At 39.9% G+C, this 20,513-nt stretch overlaps 3 protein-coding genes across 5 annotated transcripts in view; 1 reads left to right on the forward strand and 2 right to left on the reverse strand.

The window, feature by feature from the left end:
• Nucleotides 1–160, reverse strand: part of slc5a10 (solute carrier family 5 member 10) — a 31,472-nt gene extending 31,312 nt beyond the window's left edge. Inside the window, exon 1 of one of the 2 annotated variants that reach the window (XM_042399049.1) lies at nt 1–160. The gene's annotated coding sequence lies outside the window, so the exon portion shown is untranslated. The other variant, XM_042399040.1, reaches the window with a different exon arrangement.
• On the forward strand, nt 97–15,315 carry chtf18 (CTF18, chromosome transmission fidelity factor 18 homolog (S. cerevisiae)). Its single transcript, XM_042399000.1, has 22 exons — nt 97–349; nt 1,893–1,982; nt 2,078–2,228; nt 3,219–3,405; nt 3,570–3,662; nt 4,231–4,283; nt 4,412–4,553; nt 4,695–4,919; nt 5,026–5,123; nt 5,205–5,328; nt 5,444–5,574; nt 5,721–5,814; nt 5,925–6,023; nt 6,118–6,248; nt 6,833–6,947; nt 7,111–7,335; nt 7,440–7,589; nt 8,816–8,946; nt 10,832–10,976; nt 11,106–11,201; nt 12,079–12,148; nt 15,019–15,315. The coding sequence occupies exons 1-22, from the start codon at nt 262–264 to the stop codon at nt 15,138–15,140; spliced, it is 2,760 nt and encodes a 919-aa protein (XP_042254934.1). The 5' UTR covers nt 97–261; the 3' UTR covers nt 15,141–15,315.
• Nucleotides 15,252–20,100, reverse strand: gng13a (guanine nucleotide binding protein (G protein), gamma 13a). 2 transcript variants are annotated; one of them, XM_042399081.1, is made up of 3 exons: nt 19,730–20,100; nt 15,799–15,906; nt 15,252–15,689 (listed from the first exon to the last, which is right to left on the reverse strand). In XM_042399081.1, exons 2-3 carry the CDS (start codon nt 15,894–15,896, stop codon nt 15,584–15,586), a joined length of 204 nt encoding a protein of 67 aa, XP_042255015.1. In that variant the 5' UTR covers nt 15,897–15,906; nt 19,730–20,100; the 3' UTR covers nt 15,252–15,583. The 2 variants fall into 2 exon arrangements, with proteins under 2 accessions (XP_042255015.1, XP_042255005.1); XM_042399071.1 differs by having other exon boundaries at nt 19,718–19,821.
• Nucleotides 20,101–20,513: the final 413 nt, after the last annotated feature.

Consider the following 20,513-nt stretch of genomic DNA (forward strand, 5'->3'; position numbering starts at 1 on the left):
CGTAATATTAAGAATATTAGACTCCGTGGTGCATGATGGGAGTTCAGGCGCAGAGAAGAGTTTCAACAACCAATCAGAACACGGAGCAGTCGCGTTACCCGGATGTAATACTTCACAACAAAAAATTGCCGGGAAATCTTTTCTGACAGAGCGGCTGCTTGAAGTCGCGAATGAAATATTTATTTAAAAAAAGCCTTGTGTGTGTTTGCCGTTCGTTACAATAACTTCAGCGTGTCTAGTTTACACCGTGTTACAGTCGAAATGGATGAATATGATGAACTTTTCGACATACAGGATGACTTCGAAGAGCAGTTCGCCGACGAGCTGGAAGTGTTGGCTGAGATGGAGGGTGAGGAAACCTGATGTTTAACTAATGTTAGCTAACAAGCTCAAGTAGGACCTTTAACAGTATTGGAATAAGTACTCAGATGCTTTACTTAAGGAAAAAGTACCAAGACGGCAATGTAAAAATGCTCTATTACAATTCAATTCAATTTTATTTATATAGCGCCAAATCATAACAAAAGTCATCTCAGGGCACTTTTCACATGGAGCAGGTCTACACCATACTCTTTACAGAGTAGTACAGAGTTCTAGACCATACTACTATTACAAGTAAAAGTCCTGCATGAATAATCCTACTTAAGTAAAAGTACATACATAAGTTATTAGCAGCAAAATGTAGTTAAAGTATGCAGTAAAAGTAGTGGTTTGGTCCCTCTGACTGATATATTAGCATCAGTGTTAGAGCAGCATGTTACTGTTGTAGCTGCTGGAGGTGGAGCTAGTTTGAACTACTTCATATACAATTAGATGGTTTAGTCCAGTGGTTCCCAACCTAGGGTCGGCCCTTCCAAAGGGTCACCAGATGAACCTGAGGGGTCGTGAGATGATTAACGGGAGAGGAAAGAAGAAAAAACAAAGTCCTGATACACAAATCTGTTTTCAGCCCAAAGCTGAAAACAGATTTTTCTAATCTTTGATTTTTGGTGAAATATTGAACATTTATTTTATGAAACCATGTGAGAAGTTTAGAGGGAAAAATCAATATTTGGTGGATCTGTTAACAACTCATAGACATCTGAAATGTGACCCCAACTACACACTGCTTTTTGTAAGATGTCAAAAAGCAAAAAAGTTGGAAACAACTGGTTTCATCTTTAACAATGTGTTGTATTTTAAAAGCTTGTTATATCATCTATTGTTGGGTAACTAGTAACTAAAGCTGTCAAATAAATGCAGTGAAGTAGAAGTATAAAGTAGCTCAAAATGGAAATACTCAAGTAAAGTACAAGTACTTCAAAATTGTACTTAAGCACAGTACTTGAGTAAATGTATTTAGTTACTTTCCACCACTGAACTTTCAGGTATAATTCACAAATACCAGGCATAGCAAGACCTAAGATCTAACTCTTCTTTTCATCTCCATACATCTCACTCCTGACCTGTGAACCCAACTTAACTTCATCATAAACATTCAAACACACACTCAGAAGTTTCTGTTGGTGTCTAGTTTCTAGATGATGCACTAAACTCTCGACTGTGTAACTGACACAGCTCTGTCATACAAGAATTTAACAAAAACATTTTGACAAAAATCTCCTTTGGCACTCAATTTATATAGTTAATATAGACAACAAAATTGTGGGTCAGAAAAAAACATAATTTTGTGTTGCAGAAAAGTATTTTGTTCTTCTTTCCAATCTCAATCATCTTGTGACCGACCCTGTTTAATTTTGATGATTGATTTTGATGACGTTTAGTCATTTGGTCAGAATATAATTGCCACTGTCTCAAGGTTGCATCTTCAAAAGAACTTTTTTTGTGCGTCCAGCAGTCCAAAACCCAAACATATGTAATTTACAGTGTGTGTTTTTGCTTGTTCGTCTCAGTGGAATCTCCCAAGCCTGGAAAGCGTCAGAAGCAGGGTCCAGGAGATGATATATCAGACATCGAGCACCTGTTGTCCGACCAGCCAATCAGTGAGTTCACCCTGGAAGTACATGTCATGTTTTGTTCTTGTTGTGTTTATTTGTCGTTGTAAGTTTGAACTTTTAACCTGATCTGGTTCTGACAGCGCCAAAGGCAAAGCGTCAGAAGCAGGATGCAGGTGTAGCCAAGCGACTTTTCAACTCATCGCAGATTCATGAGAGCAAAGCCCCGTCACAGGGTGATGACATCACGCCCCCGTCCTCTCCAGAGCAGTATGTCCCCCCTCACAACCTCAGGTAGGAGAGATGGATGATGGTAAGAGGGGAGACTGTAAGAACTTAGAGAGGGACAGGAAAGAGGGTGACAGGTGACAGTATGGTGAGGGTTTTGAGCATTAGTTGTTTTTATACAATATACTTGGTTTTATATCTAGTGTATGATTGGACATGACAAACATTTTATTTAGTATTTACTCATGTTTATTTTACACTCTGTACATACAGCAACTGGTAACAGAGAGGTGCATTTAGTGGTAGATCTTACTGCTCTCTTAATATTTAAAATATTTTAGGCTTTTTGGGAAAAGTCAGAGATGGGAAGAGATTTTAGTGCAAAAACATGTTTTAATAATAATCAAACAATTACTCAATTAATTCAGTAGTCTACTGACAGAGTTGATTGATGCCAATTTTGATTATCGGAATTGGCTGCAACCAACGATTATTTTCATTACTAATTAATCTACTGATTATTTTCTTGATTGCTGATGTATAAAATGTCAAAAAAATAGTGAAAACAATTTCCTGAAATCCAAGATGACATCTTCAAATAGCTTGCCAACCAAAAATGAAAATGACAAAGATATTCAGTCAAATGTCACCAAAGACAAAGAAAAGCTGCATAGCCCTACAATCCAGATGCTGGAACCAGGAAATATTGGGCCTCTTTCCTTGAAAAATGACTTAAACGATTAATCAGTTATCACAATAGTTTCAGATTATTTTTGTGTCGACAAAACTAATTCATTAATTGACTAATCGCTGCAGCCCAAATTGGATTAATTGGATAAATTGATTTCATTTTTCTTTTTTTCATTTCATCATGCAAAAAAAGCAATTTAAATACATAACTTTGGCCCCTGGTAGCCTGTGATGGGCATTTATTATCAGTCATATTTTATAGATTAAACAATGAATCTAATATTTATATCAAGCCAGAAAAATAATTATTGTCAGTTACAGCCCTCGATACACTTTAATAAACTTCTGAACATGTTTGTGTTCTAGGTCTATCCCAGCTGTGTTGGATATCAGTGGCTTTGCTACGATCCCAGAGTCTCCCAGACGACCTGCCACAGCGGCGACATCCCTGCATGTGCTGAAGAGACCCCCTTTAGAGGGAGACTACATCAGCGTGACAGACTCATCAGGGTGTCGGGTCTACCTCCGTCAGAAAGAAGACACAGGGGCAAAGGTTAAACTCCTCAGTAGCTACACATCTGTGATGTCGACTCTTGTATATTTTGTGCAACACCAAGTTTAAACCCTGATTTACTGGTAGTGTACAGTCGCTGTGGTGTCCAGTGCTCATATATTTTATATTAATGTATTATTCTGTGTTTGCCTGAATGTCTGCAGGTAGTGGACTCCAGAATGGTACCAAACTCCCAGGGTAGTCTGGGACTGCTCGCAGTGCCAATAAGTGTGCTGAGAGAACAAGAGGCGGAGAGGGTGAGTGTCAGAGCGCCTGTTGTTGGTTATAATCTGCCAAATAACCTGCACCTAACACAGTGTTTACACTAATTGGTCATGTGTGCTGAAGGTTTAATCGTTATCTGTAAACATCTGATTATGATGAGCCAAATATAGAGATTATTACAGAAAGATTTGAGGATATCTAGTGCCAAGAAATAAGCTAATTGTCTGATATAAAACAATTTATCTGAGTAATCCCATTTTATAACCAGCAATAGTTTGATATTTTTAGATGATTGCATCTTAAACAATTCAAAATTATTAATGTTTTGAAAAAATGCTAATTTGACTTCATTATTTGACTAGTTTAAACACTGAAAAACGCCAGGACACATTCTTCGTATGCTTTCATACTTGGCTAATAAACAGATTCTGATTCTGAAATAAAAATACAGGTCCAGAAAGAGCAAACAGCAATTTGTGTATGTAGGATGTATTTTAGACATCCTAAATGAAAAAATGTATTTAAATTTAGTTCCAGTGAATTCCGTTGAGACTGCAAATTTGTATCAATTTCTGCTCTTCCTCTCTAAAAATCATGCAGCGTCATCAGCAGGTTGTGGAGGAATCACAGCGTCTTACAGAGCTGCTGACCAGGTAACTCACTACCTGTCTCTCTCACACACACATACACACACACACATACACACACTGACACATTAAGAATATGATTACATGCAGTACTTGTTGCTTAATTGTCTTTCTTTGTTTGTGTCACATTCCAGCAGCGTGAACGATGCGTTTGTTGAGCCTGAAAGCAGAGAAGAGGAAGAAGAAGGTGATCCTGAAGACTCAGAGGGGCGATGCTCTCGACTCTGGGTGGACAGATTTTCTCCGCGGCACTACACAGAGCTTCTCAGTGATGATGTAAGTCTGTATAACTCTACGCCCACGTCTACATACATACTTTAAGTGAATAAAACCTCTTTCACATGAATAGAAGTCTTTTGTGAAAACTGATTAAGTATCCTACAGTGACGCAACTTGTTTGTGACTGTTTCATTGCAGTTTACCAACCGCTGTCTGCTCAAGTGGCTGAAAATGTGGGACACTGTTGTTTTCGGGAAAGAGAGGAAGTCCCGCCCCGTCCGATCCGACAGACAGGCTCCCAACCAGAACTCATCCAAACCCAATCAAACCAATCAGAATCCAAATCGCTTCAAGACCAAGATTGAGATGACTGAAGAGCTACTGGAGGCTGAACTGGACCAGTACAAACGACCCAAATTCAAGGTAAACACACCTGCAAACTCATGATGATACAGTTTCAATTTAATGACCTTTAGTTGTTCTAAAAGAGATCATTTATTTTGGGTTTTTTTTTTTTTTTTTTTTGTAGGTGGCAATGCTGTCTGGTCCTCCAGGTTTGGGGAAAACCACCTTGGCTCATGTTATAGCAAAGCATGCTGGGTACAACGTGGTGGAAATCAATGCCAGGTTAGACGAGCAGCAGTAAATCACAAAGCTTTGGTTAACAGTAATCGTCCTGCGGTGACCTTATTGTTGCTTTTTTTGCAGTGATGACCGCAGCTCAGAGGTTTTCCAGAAACGCATCGACACAGCGACACAGATGAAGTCAGTTTTAGGAGCCAATGAGAGACCTAACTGCCTCATTATTGATGAGATCGATGGAGCACCTGCGGTATGTCCTGGACTGTTTAAATCAGTAAAGACCAGCAAAATAACTATGACTGATATAAAAATACACTTAAATCTTTATTATAAATACGCTTTTCCTCATCTGTGGTGCACTGAAGGCTGCCATCAACATCCTGCTGGCAACTCTGAACAGGAAAGACAGCGGAGAGGCCGGTACAGAGTCTGGGAAGAAGAAAAAGAAGAAGGAGTCCATCCTGCTTCGGCCAATCATCTGCATCTGTAACGACCTGTAAGAGTGACTTATGTTTAACAGCAGCATCGAGGTGGAAATTGTGGAATTTTTTTGTTGTGGCGCTGTGGGCGTTTTAATTGCTCAATATGTAAATCATGAGTTTTATTTACTGCTGCTCTCTGATTGACTCCTTCTCCTTCTAGTTATGTTCCAGCTCTCAGACCTCTGAGGCAGCAGGCCTTCCTCCTGACTTTCCCCCAGACTCAGCCCTCCCGCCTGGCACAGAGACTGGCAGAGGTCCGCTCCCACATTCAGACACACACACACACATACATACACACACAGGAGTAGACAAACATGAAAACACTAATACGGTATGTTTTTTTTTTTTTTTTCTTTGTATGCAGGTCTCACTGCGGCAGGGCATGAAGGTGGACACAGGTACTCTGATGTCGCTTTGTGAGAAGACGGACAACGACATCAGGTCTTGTATCAACACACTACAGGTGAGTGGCATCACTATGAAGTCTGTCTGTTGTATGAGCAGCAGTAGTAGTAGTAGTACACTGTGTATCAAAATGTGTGTACTTCTCGGTGTAGTTCCTCCACAGTCGCGGCCACAAGCAGCTGAACGCCAAGACGATCCAGTGTGTCTCTGTGGGGCAGAAAGACCAGAACAAAGGCTTTTTCCATCTGTGGCAGGAGATCTTCCAGTTACCACGTACAAAACGGTACAGTATGTTCTGTATAAAGGTGCCTTTAGACTTTACACAATCACAATCTGTGTCATACTGCACAATATCAATTTGAGACAGGTCAGATTGTGCGCTGAGTGCATAGTGAATCGTAGCGCTGCGATTTAAATAGAAGAAAAAATATGAAAGCAGAGGCTCGCGTCATCCATCTGTGTGACTCTTACTGTTTGAAAATCATCTCAGACAGCCCAGAACTGCAAAGTGTAAAAGTGCCTTCAGTCTGTTTCTCTTGGAGTTTTTAAATCAGAAATCATTTGGTGTATTTGCTGAATGCTGTGTAAACATTGCTCTTAAATAGTGAGCATGTGCAGCATAAATACAAGTCAAAAGCAAATATTTGCATGTTGACATTCCTTGATTATAATAGTTATCAGTCATGTGGTCATTAACTATATATTTGACAAAATCAGCACAGCCAGTCAGAAAAGAGAGTAAAACATTTGGCACAATAAGAAAAGGCAGAGAATGTGTGTTTTTGTAGTTAAATGGCAAGATGTGACAAATTTTAACTTCATACTAGATGCTGACTAAACATCCCAATGTGTTTTTTTTTTTTTCAGGAAACGTATTGGTCAGGGGTTTGAGGAAACACCGGGTTCAGGAGGCGGAGTGCAGAGGTTTCAGCACATTCTACACCTGGCTTCATCTAGCGGAGAGTATGAAAAGGTTTCTCAGGTAATAAACGCAGAACACCCTCCTCACTCTACTCAAAGTAATATTTGCACTTTGCCTCAGCATTTTCCTTAAATATTAGTACACTTAGGGTTTGTATAATACTTCATTTTATGTCTTTTATCTGATATCAGGTTGAATATTTGCATCTGTCTCTCTTCCTCAGGGCCTGTATGAAAATTATCTGTCTATGCGAGTCAGAGATCCCAACCTGCAGAGTACATGCGAGGCTCTGGATTGGCTGTTGTTCTCAGACAGGCTGAACCACGTGATACTGCACGGGCAGAACTTCTCCCTGATGAGATACCTGCCCTTCCTATCGGTCACATTCCACTTCCTGTTTGCTCACACGCATGTGCCCCGCATCAGCTATCCCCACAGCCAGCAAGAGGTATTAATCACACACAAGACGTTTTAGGGAGAGAAAAAAAAGTCTAGATAATAAACAAAAAAATTCAGATATCGATCACTGAGTCGTTGTTGTGTCCTGTCCAGGCTTCCTCTCGTCTCCTCGGCAGCAGGAACGCTTTGTCCACAATGTTGGCTGACATCCCAGCATGCATCAGAACCAGGATCAGCCAGCTCAACTTGACCCTTGACATTCTCACCCTGCTCCTCGACATCATCTGTCCCAAACTACGACCTGTACGTATAAATTGCTGAAGCCAAACACCGTGAAGCACATATGTATTTATTTACACATCTGTGTCAGGTGCAGAGGAACGAGCTAATCCGGGGTGTCTGAAAGACAACAAGAACAGCTAGAGATTGGCTCTGACATGACACACTCGCACCACAACACTCAAAGTTGTAACGACTAACCACAATATTAGTGTCCAAAAACATAGACTCCAGTTATCAAATCTGCAAAGACAAAAAAAAACCCTATCCTTTAATTAAATAAGGAAAGAATAACTAATGGAAAAAGATGCTTGTTTAGACATCAATAGAACAATCCTAATTCTTGTCTATCGCACCTCATTTTAGCATTTTGACAATGTCTCGGTCACTCAGGATAAAAGTTTTAATGGGACCTATTTTACCAAATGTAGAAAACGTTGAAAGCTGTTTACAGTGAAGCCTGTGAGAAGTGTATGTAAGAAAAGTGATTATTTGTGAACTAACTGTTTAATATTGTTCTTAAAAACCATAGAGCATTGTCTATATGAAATACAGTATAAAGTTTTTAAAAAGGAATAAGATTCTCACTTTTATCCAATGTAATAATGTTTGGCTGTATGTGAATGTAATGATAGTTATTATAGATTTTTTTTTTAAACTTCTGTTTATTGGGGGGTTTGTTGCATATGTAAATACGATTACATATATAATGTAAGTATATGTTGTACATTTACTAGTGCAAAGGAAAAAGAAAAAACAACAAACAAGACAAAAAAAGGGACGTCAGAGGTATCACCGTAAACACTCTTGTGTTATCAGATACCAGTCATGGCTTTCTCTTATTAAAATAGTCAATGAAAGGTTGAAACATATTAACCTACAGTTTTTCTAACTGTACATGTTTCATCACATTTCAGCAAAGTTAAGTGGGCTGATGATTTTTTTTCTGTTTCCAGGTTAATAAAATCAGTAACGATGTTACAAAACGTACCAAATTATTGGTTATTATAGAAAAGTTTAATTGAATTTGTACTTACAGTTTTTGGTACTCGTTGCTATGGAAACAATTCAACTCAGTGTATTGATGTTGGATTATGTGCATTTTGTACTTCTGTTTTTATGAATATGCACGTTAATTGCTTTGGGTACATATTTATTAAGATGAATAAGTGACATTAACCGGATATGTTTCACATATAATATCAAAGTATTTAACGGTGGCTGATCTCAATCCTGTGTTTACCTCCCAGGTGAATCCACAGCTGTTCAGCAGCAGAGAGAAGGAGCAGATGTGCGAGCTGATTGACACCATGTTGGCCTATAACCTTTCATATAGGCAGGACCGCACGCCCGAGGGACAGTACACATATGTCCTGGAGCCGTGAGTACACACACACACACACACACACACACACACACACACACACACACACACAGGCACACTGCTGGGCTTCTCGAACCACTCTGGTTCTCTGCATGCAGGCTTAGAGAGTAATCCCCTTAACACCTTATGTGTGTGTGTGTGATGGTGATGCTGGAGCCAACTGCAAAGCCTCACTGGTGAGATACAGGTGGATGGAGGAACAGATGACGGGATGGATGGAGTGAAGTTGGAATGATTACAGGACTGAAATGAGAAGAAAAGAAGTGAAGTGAGAATACTGAGGAATGTTAAAAGAAAAGACAGAAACGGAGAAGAACGAGCAGAATTGAGCGAATTGTGGCTCAAACTTGGACTCTGCTTTAACTCGAAGACCTTCATTCATCTTGGACCTTCGTTTATTGGGCTAAGGAGGACACTGGTGTTGGTAGAATGGGATAATTAGCTGGTACATCTAAGCCATGCAAGCCGCTAACGAGGAGCAGCGTGGCTCCTTCCTGCAAGCTCGCTGCAGCGAGGTGCTGGTCACCAATGACTGGGGTCTACCTCTAGTTTTGGCTCTACTGGTGCTTCTACTGGTCTACACTTTCTTGTACCTGCCCTCGTTAGCACACCACAACACCTCTCTGTGATACTTTGCGGTAAAGACTTAGGACGCGAGTGTGGGTATAAACATTCACAGGCAGCAGATACGCCCACTCCCTGCAGCACTCTTTGATTGGGCTACTTTTTAAATTTTTTTTAGGAAACTGTTGTTGTTGTTTTGTTAAACTGTGGCAGAATTATTAATTATTAGTCTGCCTTCAGAGGTTATGAGCAGGGAGAGAAAGAGTTCTTTGTTTTCACACTCAAAAGACATTTTAAACATCTAAAACTGTTCTGTGCTTTCATGTTGAACTCTGTTTCTGATCTGTTGTACAATATTCTCAGTGCTCTTAAAAATATTTGGCTTCAGTCACTCAGCGCATTAAATCCTTAACATAGAGCAAATGTGAATGACAGAAATAAATGTAATTAATGTAAAGTTAAAATAAATGTAGCCTGAATTACTGAAGTTTGTGAATTATACAGATTATAAAGATTGTCTATGTCTTCAGCTCTCATAACTAAACGGATAACATTTAAGAAGTTAAACTACTCAATATGAGCTATATTTTATTCATATTACTATTAAGTCATTTTTAAAGTAAAAAACATGCCTCAGTTTCAGGCATTTGTGAGGATTTGATGCTATTTTTGCTATTATGTGATAATGAATTTAATATCTTTAGATTTTGCAGTGTTGCTGTAACAAAGCTGGCAATTTGATGACGTCACCTTGGGCTTTAGGAAACTGTTTTCTGGCATTTTATAGACTAAACGATTCATTGAGAAAATAATCTGCAATGAAAGTAATCCTCACTTGCAGCCCTGATGAGCTGCAGCGTGTTTTATTCAACATATTTTAGGTGGAACTGAGTCATCCGAGTGGATTGTTCACTACAGTTTGCCAGATTCTGATAACACCACTGATATTTAGCGATAACACGCAATAAATAGCTCACAGCGTTACGTCTTAGTTATGTTATATTTATAGGCATCAGGCATGGAGTGAGAGTGTTTACTGGCACAGTGTGTGTGTGTGTGTGTGTGTGTGTGTGTGTTGGAGAGAGATGGAGATCAGCTGTAAGAGGATTATGGTTTTAGAGTGACAGATTCTGGTTTTTATTCTGGAAAACATAAACCATGGTACTAAAAGTGGAAGCTTTTTGTTATTTACTTAATTTAACAAGATTCACCTCTGTGTCAGCTGCATCGTGTTATTTTGTGTAAACGATGTGCGTCTCCTGCTGTGAGCATAGAGCTGTTTACTTTAGTGTGTGTGTACGTGTGTGTGTGTTTGCAGACGTATTGAGGAGGTAGTCAGGTTTCCAGGCCTGCCTCCCCGCCGCCAGCTGACCTATCAGGCCAAACAGACCATCAGCAGAGAGATGGAGCAAGAGAAGATGAGAAGAGCCGAGCAGCTGATGCTGCAACGAAACCCCACAGTGGTGAGCCTCTACTCACACAACATGAGTTACCCCGCAGATTGTGGGTTTGTTATGTGCAGCTTGTAGACAATCAGGTCACCGTGTGTTAATTATCTAATGTATTTATAATCTACTGTGTCTGTGATGCAGAGAGAGGAAGAAAAAAAGGGCACCGGGCCTAAAACTACCAAGAACCATCAGCAGAGGCTGGAGAACATAGTGAAACAGACCACAGTGGAGACCAGGGTGAGACACATACACATTTTTGACATTGCATTGACTTACATTGATTCCTTGGAGATGTACCTGGAGGAAAAAACTTCTTCTTGAAGTCTTAACTGAAAATTAAGTGGTTTAAATTGTGGGGACCAGCTTTTTGTTCACACATGGGGAGCTGAATCTCTGTGATGTGCCTGTGTGAAGACAATGTGAAAGATAACTTGTTACTGGAAAGGTTTGCACTCTTCAGTCAACAGGCTTTGGCTCAGAGCCTCCTTTAGCTTACACAGTAAATACAGTAAAAACCACTGTATTATTCACTGGTTTACAAAGTGAGTGTTGTGGCCCTTTATGGTGCCTGAAGGATGAGCCAAGGGTGCCACAAAGATTTGTTGATTTCCATCTTTTTATTGTACATTTTTGATAATGTCTCACCATATTTTCAAAAAAAAAAAAGCCAGGTGACATTTACATTAATGACATTTTACTTCACATTTTTAAACATCATAACAGAAGAAATAAAAGACACGGGCACCCTTTTCCTACTAGATTTGAGCTTCACGGTTGTATGCTTCAGTTGGTGCCTGTAGGTGGAGCCAGAGAGGAGCGCCAGTGAACATCACAGCCTCTGTATGAGGACGTGTTGTTACAATAGTCCAGTGATAGAGTGATGAAGAGAGTGAGCCTCCAGAGGGCAGAAATGAGGATAATGAGAAGCCACTGGGTTACAGTCTCTAATGGTGAAACTGGGAAATCAGGCTAATGAGAGGTGGAGTGTGTGTGTGTGAATTCATGTGATTGTTCATTGATATTGACCTTGTTATTGAGGACAGTGTTTTAGAAACTTCCTGATCGACTTCAGCCTCCCCTTCAACTCTGTGTTTGTGTGTTTTGTGTCCTGCAGCCGGAGGTGGATTTCTTCGGTCGAGCTGTTGCCCCCAAACCTCAGAGAGTCCAGCCGTCCTCAGACTCAGGTACTGTAGAGACTTTGTGCTAAGTGACATCAGCGCAGCTTCATTTGTCCAAACCCTTTGAGAGAGGGAGGCCGTTTAGGGACCTGAAGTGCCTCGAGGCACTTCAGGTCCAAACACACAAGAGGTGATAACTGATGTGTGTTACGTAACGGTCCTAATTTAGCCACTGAAGCACAGTGGCAGACTGTAGGCAGGAGATCTAACTGTCAACCACACAGACACCTGCATTTTTCCACCATAACATTGATAATACCATATTTACCATATTAGCAACATAAAAAACAGCTACTGATAGAAAATTATTGAAAAAAACCCAATATGCTGATATATCGTTTGACACCAAATACACACTGAAAACTAAGTATTTTCTGTTGGTTAAAGACAGAAGAATAGAGTCTAATTTATTAAGAGTTTCTGCAAATTAACTGCATATGGACCCAAATATAATGAGTGGGCACTAGCTAACAATTTTTTCCTTATAATTTGTACCAAATATCACCACCCTCTCTGTGAAATGTCCTAAAAATTAACTGTTAAATACCTGCTAATTACTCCAGGAAATTTCAGGAATTTAATATAAAATTAAGGGACCCGTACAAACAAAGTGTTACTGAATTGTACGTTACTGGCTAGACATGTCTCTCATTTTTAAAGTCTATATAGCTCCAAAAACCTAATACAGGTTTGGGCTGAGTTACTGTGAAATGATGATTTTTATTTGTTTCCAGTGAATTTGTGTCATCGGAAACAAACATACGTGACTGCTGTGTGCAAACGTGCCGCAGTTCAAAACCAGAAGTAGTTTGCATAAGTTTGCATAAACAACAGAGGTCACAGCGTTGTGGAGATTGTTGTCTTTCCTCCAACATGGTCACCTGGAATATTCTTCTCGAGAGTGAGCCCACTTTTTATAACACATACAAGTTTAAATCAGGTAAAATTACTATTTAAAATCTATAGTCCTGTTTGAGTCAAAGTGCTTTTCTTTGGTTGGATCACAGGTAGGGTTGAATGATACGCAAAAAAGATAATATTGCGATTAATTTGACAGATATTGCGATTTGAGTCACGATTTTAGTGAGAATGGTCATTTTTGCATTTCATTTTCACTGTAAAAAACATGAAAATGATGATGTGTTTTTTTTCTGGGGTCTGTACCAAACAAACATGTTCCCTTACATCTGGAGAGTATGATTTTATAGGCCGGGGCGTCTCTGTAGCACCACAGAGCTTCATTTATAATGGTATGTTGTGACACATTTTACATTCATCAAAAAATTGCAGCTCCTGTGATTTTAATATTGCAATTTTGATAATATTTTGATGAATTGTTCAGCACTAATCTCAGGTGTGCAGGTAGATGATAACTATTCAAAGAACGGTGTACAAACACCTCTGTTTTTATTCAGTCGGTAACTTTTGAGCCCATTTTCAGGGCTCATTTGCGGAGGCAATTACATGTCGGACCCTTTTAAAATCTCCAGCCTCCCTGAAAGCTCTGCATCCTGGAAATTGATCGACGGGGTAATCAGGCTGGAAGTGCAGAGCTGTGGCTGTTTGTAGGTCAAAGCACGAACATTAACTGCCGACTAAAACGGCCACGACTCTAAATCCTCGTCTACATTCCCCACGTTGAAAACCTGGACCTCATTTTGAGTGGAACTGTAGAGATGATCGTGAATTGTTTTCTGAGATACACTGATGTGAGTTCATGATATACTGCTCGATGGTGGTGGATGTCTGCGAGCGTAGACATGTTCCACATGTGCAATCTGCTTCAACATTTTTCTTCGGTAGGGATGCACAATCACTTTTGCGCCAATACTGACCTGATTAAACGGGTCGGATATCTGCCATTAGGCCTCCAGTCCTCTTCAAATACTGTTTCTGTCAATGTCAGTTTAATCTGTGTTTCTGCTGTACGTTACTGTCATTCTGTCACAGCTGCTAACTCAGCTTGAAGAGCTGCAGGAATCCCTGACCTCATGTCACCTGAAAATGATCCCAATAAGTTTCCCGTAGTGAGATATTTTAAAATTGGGGAAAAAGAAACCACTGGTATCTGATCTTTTCTCTGGATCTGAGTTTAGGTGTCACAATCTGTATCAGGAATATAAAAGTTTTTAGTTTCATCCCTAATTTTGCAGACTCTTGTGTACATGAGCAGATTATCACGTTTAAGTCACCGGGACATTTGTGGCTATGCGGATGTTAAAAGTATAATTTGGGCCTAAGTGTCATGAAAATGGCTCCAACTAATGATTATTTTAATTATTAGTCAATTAATGAACTGTTAGGCCAATAAAATGTCAAAAAATACAGACTATTGCCCATCGCTAGTTCACAGAGCCTGAAGTGATGTTTTCATTTGCTTATTTTCTCTGAAAAACAGTTGAAGATACTGAAGGGACTCAGTTTTTCTAATGACATGAGAGAGCTAAAAGCTGCAAATCCTTACACTGGAGAGGCCTTTAAATAACTCATTACTTCACTTTATATGATTAAACTGGAGCTGAAACGATTAGTTAATTAATCGTGTCAACTGACTGAATTTTTATAATCAATTACTTGTTAAAGTCTTATTTGAAGCAACTATGACAGACATTTGGCTTCCCTCAGTATTCTCAAAAACTGAACACATGCTGGTCAGACAAAACAACCAGATTAATTGATTATGAAGATAATTGTTAGTTGCAGCTGTAGATGAAACAATTATTTAACTTGTTTTTAATTTCCCAGTCAAATAACTGAAAGATTAACTGACTAATCTTTTCAGCGCTGGTCATGAGGTCGCATGAAAGGAGCTTTAAGCACAATTGTTTTCTCTTTTCTTCAGTGTAATAAATAAATATAATTGTCTCTGCCTGTAGGTGAGAAGTGTGCGGTTCTTGCTATGGGAACAGCAGTGGGCAACAGTGACGTGTGGTTCCGCTTCAACGAGGGCATGTCCAACGCCGTCAGGCGAAATGTATACATCAGAGAACTACTGTAAAACACACAAACACACACGCTGTATATACACATAACTGCCTTATTCTGACCTGTATTTTTTTTCCTGTGTTGTCTGTAAAAAAGCTTCGCAATCAAACCATAACACACATGATGAATTCAAAACAGTCTTTATTTTGATTGACAGTGTAAAGAGCCAATAAAAACGTGTTGTTAAACATTTCTCAGCAGTCCGTCAAAACAAACCTCTAGAAAGCTACTCAGTGCTGTACACTCACACACACAGTAGTCTCCACATAAATTGAGAGCATTCAGGAGTCTCCAAATAAATAAACATAATAGTAGCAATAATGTGTGTGTGTGTGTGTGCGCAAGAGAGAGAGTTAGTGCAGCGTGACTGTGTGTGGGAGTGCATGATTCTTTAGTTTTAGATGCATCCGTGATTGTGTGTATGTGTCTGTGTATGTGTGTGCGTGTGTGTGATCATTAGAGGATCACACACTTTCCCTTCTCCACCCAGGGGTTGGCTCTCATCAGCTCAGGGTTCAGGAATGGATCTTCACAAACACATCCCTCGATCCACTTCACCAACCTACAGAAAAACACACACTGTCAGCACAAATCTGATATTTGATACTTAAAGATAGAGAGAGAGAGAGTGTGTTTGTGTGTGTGTGTGTGTGTGTAAAGTGGACACTCACTCAGTAACGGTGATGGAGGATTTCTCTCTGTTGATTGCCAGCTGATACTGAAGGCTCTCCACTTCTCTCCTCATCTGTGGAACGTCTAACTCCTCCATGATGCTTCTGCTGCTCACACAACAAACACACAACAGAGAGAAAAAACACATAGTGAGATTTCTATAGCAACACAGAAGTCACATCAAGACTTAGGTGCAAATATATAACCTGTATAACCTTTATTTAATCACATAATCTCAGAGAGAGATCTAAGTACAGGAGAGAGAAAGAAAACAAGCAAAAGCACGTCGTACAGCATCAGAAACAATCAGACGTCCCTAAATAGATTCAAGACTGAAAGTTCAAAGTCGGCCAGTCACTCAAGTTTTTAAGATCCTCTGTAATTCACTCCATTTATAAGGTGCAAAGTCATGGAAGGCAGTCTTCCCAAGTTCAGTATTTAGCCGAGGGGTAACTAGAGTTAAAGGTTAAGGCTGGTGATAGTCTATATTTTTCTTATTGTCAACAAATCTCATCATGTGCAGATCCAAACCAACAGTGAACTGATCCTATTTGCAAGTATTCTCAGTATATCCAAAGCCTCCTCTGTGCCGTAGACCTCTGTTGTTGTCCAAAAACTATTAAAAACAGGTGAATGAGCCGCAGCATTGCATGGGGTGACATGTTCCTTCATTATGAAGAGTTTGGGCTCATTAGTTTGTTTAGAAACGGCTCCAAAGACTAAAAACAGCGAGAGTTGTTCCGTGTAAGGCAGCGACCACTGCTTTTGTTTACAGAGCTTCACTAGCTTGTTGTGTTATATATCACAACCTCTTTGTTTTGTACTGAAGTTCTTTCAGAAATTTACAATGTAGCACAAAGTCAAGAGGTTGTGATGTGTAGCACAATAAGCTAGCGAAGCTCTGTAAACAGAGCTGCGTTCTCGCTCATGTGCAGTGGTGTCTGCCTCACACTGAACTACTGTCTGGAGACTGAACACGTGATTGTTGTTATTAGTCTTTGTGGCCGTTTCTAAGCAAACTAAAGGAACATGTCAGCCTGTGCAGCAGTGTGGTTCACAGATGTATTTTTAATAGTTTTTGGACAACAACGGAGGTCTGCGGCTCCGAAGACATCAGACACAATAAGTAAGTAGATCAGTTCATTGTTGACTCTGCACATGAGATTTGTTGACAATAAGAAAAATATAGAAAATCACCACCTTATCCTTTAAACAGTCCTGAGATCTGGTCTGGTGAGGATCAATCAAATCATACAGGTGCTTCACAGAGAAATGGTTTTCTGAGGCAGCTTCTGTGGGACATTTTTAAATAAATAGTGTAACTGTGTAGTTTTCTTTTTTTTTTATGAGAACCAGCCTACTTTTTCATATCATACACAGTGATGTGTGCGATATTTATCTCCTGTAATGAAGCACAAACAAACTGCATCAAGTTTAAGTTTTAGTGAGCAGCATGAGAATGAAGGAAATCTCCAGGGTCAAACATAGACATGATGGTTTTACAATCATCATCCTGTTCTCAAGACAGAAATGTGATTTATTAGATCCCAAGAATCCCATTTTTATCTTTAGTTTCTGTGCTAGTTGATCCGCATGCAAATCAAAATGAATCAAATGTAACTGAACCAGTTCAGCTGCAGTATTATTGTATTAGCACTGTCTTATGTATACATGGAAGATAATAATTCACTCTCACTTTAGTAGATTTCCTTTTAGAAAGGCAAGAATAGGTCATTCTGTTTCAGTGGTTTCCAGTCTTTTTGCCTTGTGACCCCTTTAAACTGAGCAACATCTACTTTCCAGCCCCTCATCACTGGTTGAACTGGTCACAAACATGACATTCGCAGCCAAAGAGTGATTTTCTTTGCCTCATTTGAATAATATTTAGGAGTCCTAAAGGAGTAAAATGACCAAATTATTCACAAGAAAAAAAGCAGATTAGAGGAAAGTATGAGAATAAATCTGCTGCTCTGTGAAGCAGAAATGTTGTTTCTGTTAAACCCCTCAGATATATCTTATGACCCCTTGTGGGAGTCGTCACCCCCACGCTGGGAACCGCTGCTCTGTTTGATAGATGTATGAAAATATCTGAAGAAAACCTTATAAAGAACAGATGGTCACTACTTGAAGAGGAAGTGGTTGACTTCCACATATTCATATGATAATGATTACTGTCATACTGACCCTTCAACTGAGACCATATGTGAGTAGCTTTCAAAACAACAACACGGCTTCTACTTGGAGACGAGTGAAAACAGTCACTCTTCCCTGCCTGACTTTCTCGAAACTAATAGTAAAAGTAGCAATAACACCATGTAGAAATGTACCAGTCCTGCACAAAATTTTACTTAATTGATACTAATATTATTCTGTATTTAGCTTTTTGTTAGCAAGTCCCATTAAGAGACTAAAACCGACAGCGCGTTAGTCCATCTCTCCCCTTAATCTGCCTGCAACATGTAAATCTTATAAAACAGCTGTGCACTGTAGTTTTTAGCAAACATTACTCAAACAGCAGTAAATAGAGCATGTGTTAGGGACTATTTTAAGCAGCAGATTAATACACATTTGGTTGTGGGATTGACTCAAAATAAACTAAAGTGCCTTCGCTCACTGTAGACGAGAAACATGTCATCCAGTCTGGCTCATTTATATGTTTTTAAAAGTTTCTGGACAACGACAGATGAATTGGATATGTTAGGCTTTGGCTACACAGGCAAGACGTGTTAGTCACTGTTTGTTTTGGTCCTTTCATGGGATTTATAGAGAGTCAGCAGCCTTATCCTTAAAGTAACTTAAAAAATCTTACTAAACATATATAAGCTAAGTATAAAGCAGGAAAAGGCCTTACATACTGAAGTGTAACATCTTTTTTTGCTTTAACCATAACAGTGAATCATATTTCAAGAGCTTATCATGTTTCCTATGTAAAATATTTACATAAAATATACATTTAATTAATCTTTGCAGAGTAACTGGTATCTGTCAGATAAATCATGAGAAGTAAAAATAAAGTTGTGCCAAAGAAAAACCTCCTTTTTAACTACAGCAGTTGAGGAAATGAACTATTTCTGCATCTCTGGCTCTTAAAAACAACGCTCAGGTTACTGCAGCTGTCAGATAAAGTATCAAGTCGCTGCAGTTTCAAGGTATTTGTACTCAAGTGCAGTACAGCACTTGAGTAGGAAATGCACTTTGTTTTTACATCTCTGGTTCTTTAAAAACACAACCCTTAATGTAATCCAACAAAGTAGGGCCATGATAGTCTGCAGCTCCTGGCTTTTATGTCTCCTTATTGTAAGTTGTGCCCCACCCTGCCACAGGCCACATTACAGCATGAAGAAAGACAGAGAGAGAGAGAGAGAGAGAGAGAGAGAGAGAGAGAGAAGAAGAAGGCCCAGATGAGAGTTCCAGCTAACCATGGATCACTTCAGCTCTCCCTATTGGAGACTGTCTCTCCCCCTCCTCCTCCTCCTCTTCTTCCTCCTCTCTCATCCTCCTCATCTTTTTAATGGATCTAAGTAGGTCGGCTGTCCGGTGCCTGTTTCCTCCACCAGCATCCATCCTGCTGTGTGTGTGTGTGTGCTCCTCACAGCCAGCTGTTCCATTTATTTATTTATTTTTTTAAAATAAAGGCCTTCATCATTTAATTATAATATCTAAATGTGTTGCAGTGACATCAGCCTGAGCTCATGTCTCCATCAATCAGTAACCAACAGATCCTTCTATCCCATATTTACAGCAGATTAAGTCGCTTTTGACATAAATGTAAGAGCTCAGGAGGATAAATCACGTATACCGATGGCTGCTGTGCATCAAAACATCCGTTCACACGCAGATGTACGGTTATTGTTGGTTGATGGAAACGCGTAAAAGCGCCACACACACATACACACACACACAAACAACAGCTCTTACCGTCAGGCCTACCGTAAAGGGGGACCGCGGGTCGATTTTCTGTGCAGCCGGCTGATGCGGGATGCAGACGGGGCTGTAGCTGGCGAGAACGAGCGCTGGAGTCGGTGGAGTTTCTCTGGCTGAAGAGTCCGGCTACAGGAGAGGAGGAAGAAGAGGAGGAGGAGGAGGAGGCGGTTGTGTGTCGGCTGTTCGCGGTGCAGGGCACTCCCCTGCGCTCCTCTCAGATAGCGACTGGATGCGGGATGCGCAGGGCGGAGAAAAGGAGCCCCGCCGCCTGGTTTGACTGTCAAACGAGGGCTGGAGCCGAGGACGCACTTGTATGGAAATGTGGACACAGGCTGAGCCGAGTTGAGGCAGGAAACACGCAAATGAGGACGCGCTCCAAAGGGAAATGTGTTTTATATTCAGATAGCCGGAGGGGACGACGGTGTCTCTGCTAATAATATAAGGTTGAACCCTCAGAGACCCGCAGCAAATTAAAAATGTTAGGTTAAGAGCTAAGAATTAGGGAAATGAGACCTCAAGTTTATGTGATTATAATTTTTGGGTCTCATTTTCTGTTTTTTATCCAACTAGAAAAATCTGAGCTGGATAAAACATGTTTGGGATCCTGTTATATCTGTTTTATTACTGAGCTGTACTGACCAGTGTTTCCCAGCCAGAGGATACTGGTGTAGTTGCCAGGGGGGGGACAGAAAATAGAAATTATGATTTGATTAAAAAAAAAAGTATCCACATTTGTGGTTAGGAGGAAAACAACAATCAAAACAGGATTATAGATGAGGCTGCCTGCAGT

Source organism: Thunnus maccoyii, chromosome 2 (assembly GCF_910596095.1).
Source record: "Thunnus maccoyii chromosome 2, fThuMac1.1, whole genome shotgun sequence".
Taxonomy (NCBI): Eukaryota; Metazoa; Chordata; class Actinopteri; order Scombriformes; family Scombridae; genus Thunnus; species Thunnus maccoyii.

Excerpts from the sequence above, each read along its gene's own strand:
- chtf18 (XM_042399000.1), top strand. The coding sequence starts at position 262 with ATGGATGAATATGATGAACTTTTCGACATACAGGATGACTTCGAAGAG. Across the intron at positions 6,249-6,832 it reads CAGTTACCACGTACAAAACG|GAAACGTATTGGTCAGGGGT; the intron begins GTACAGTATGTT and ends TTTTTTTTTCAG. Across the intron at positions 7,336-7,439 it reads ATCCCCACAGCCAGCAAGAG|GCTTCCTCTCGTCTCCTCGG; the intron begins GTATTAATCACA and ends TGTCCTGTCCAG.
- gng13a (XM_042399081.1), bottom strand. The coding sequence starts at position 15,896 with ATGGAGGAGTTAGACGTTCCACAGATGAGGAGAGAAGTGGAGAGCCTT. Across the intron at positions 15,690-15,798 it reads TCCTCCATCACCGTTACTGA|GTTGGTGAAGTGGATCGAGG; the intron begins GTGAGTGTCCAC and ends GTTTTTCTGTAG.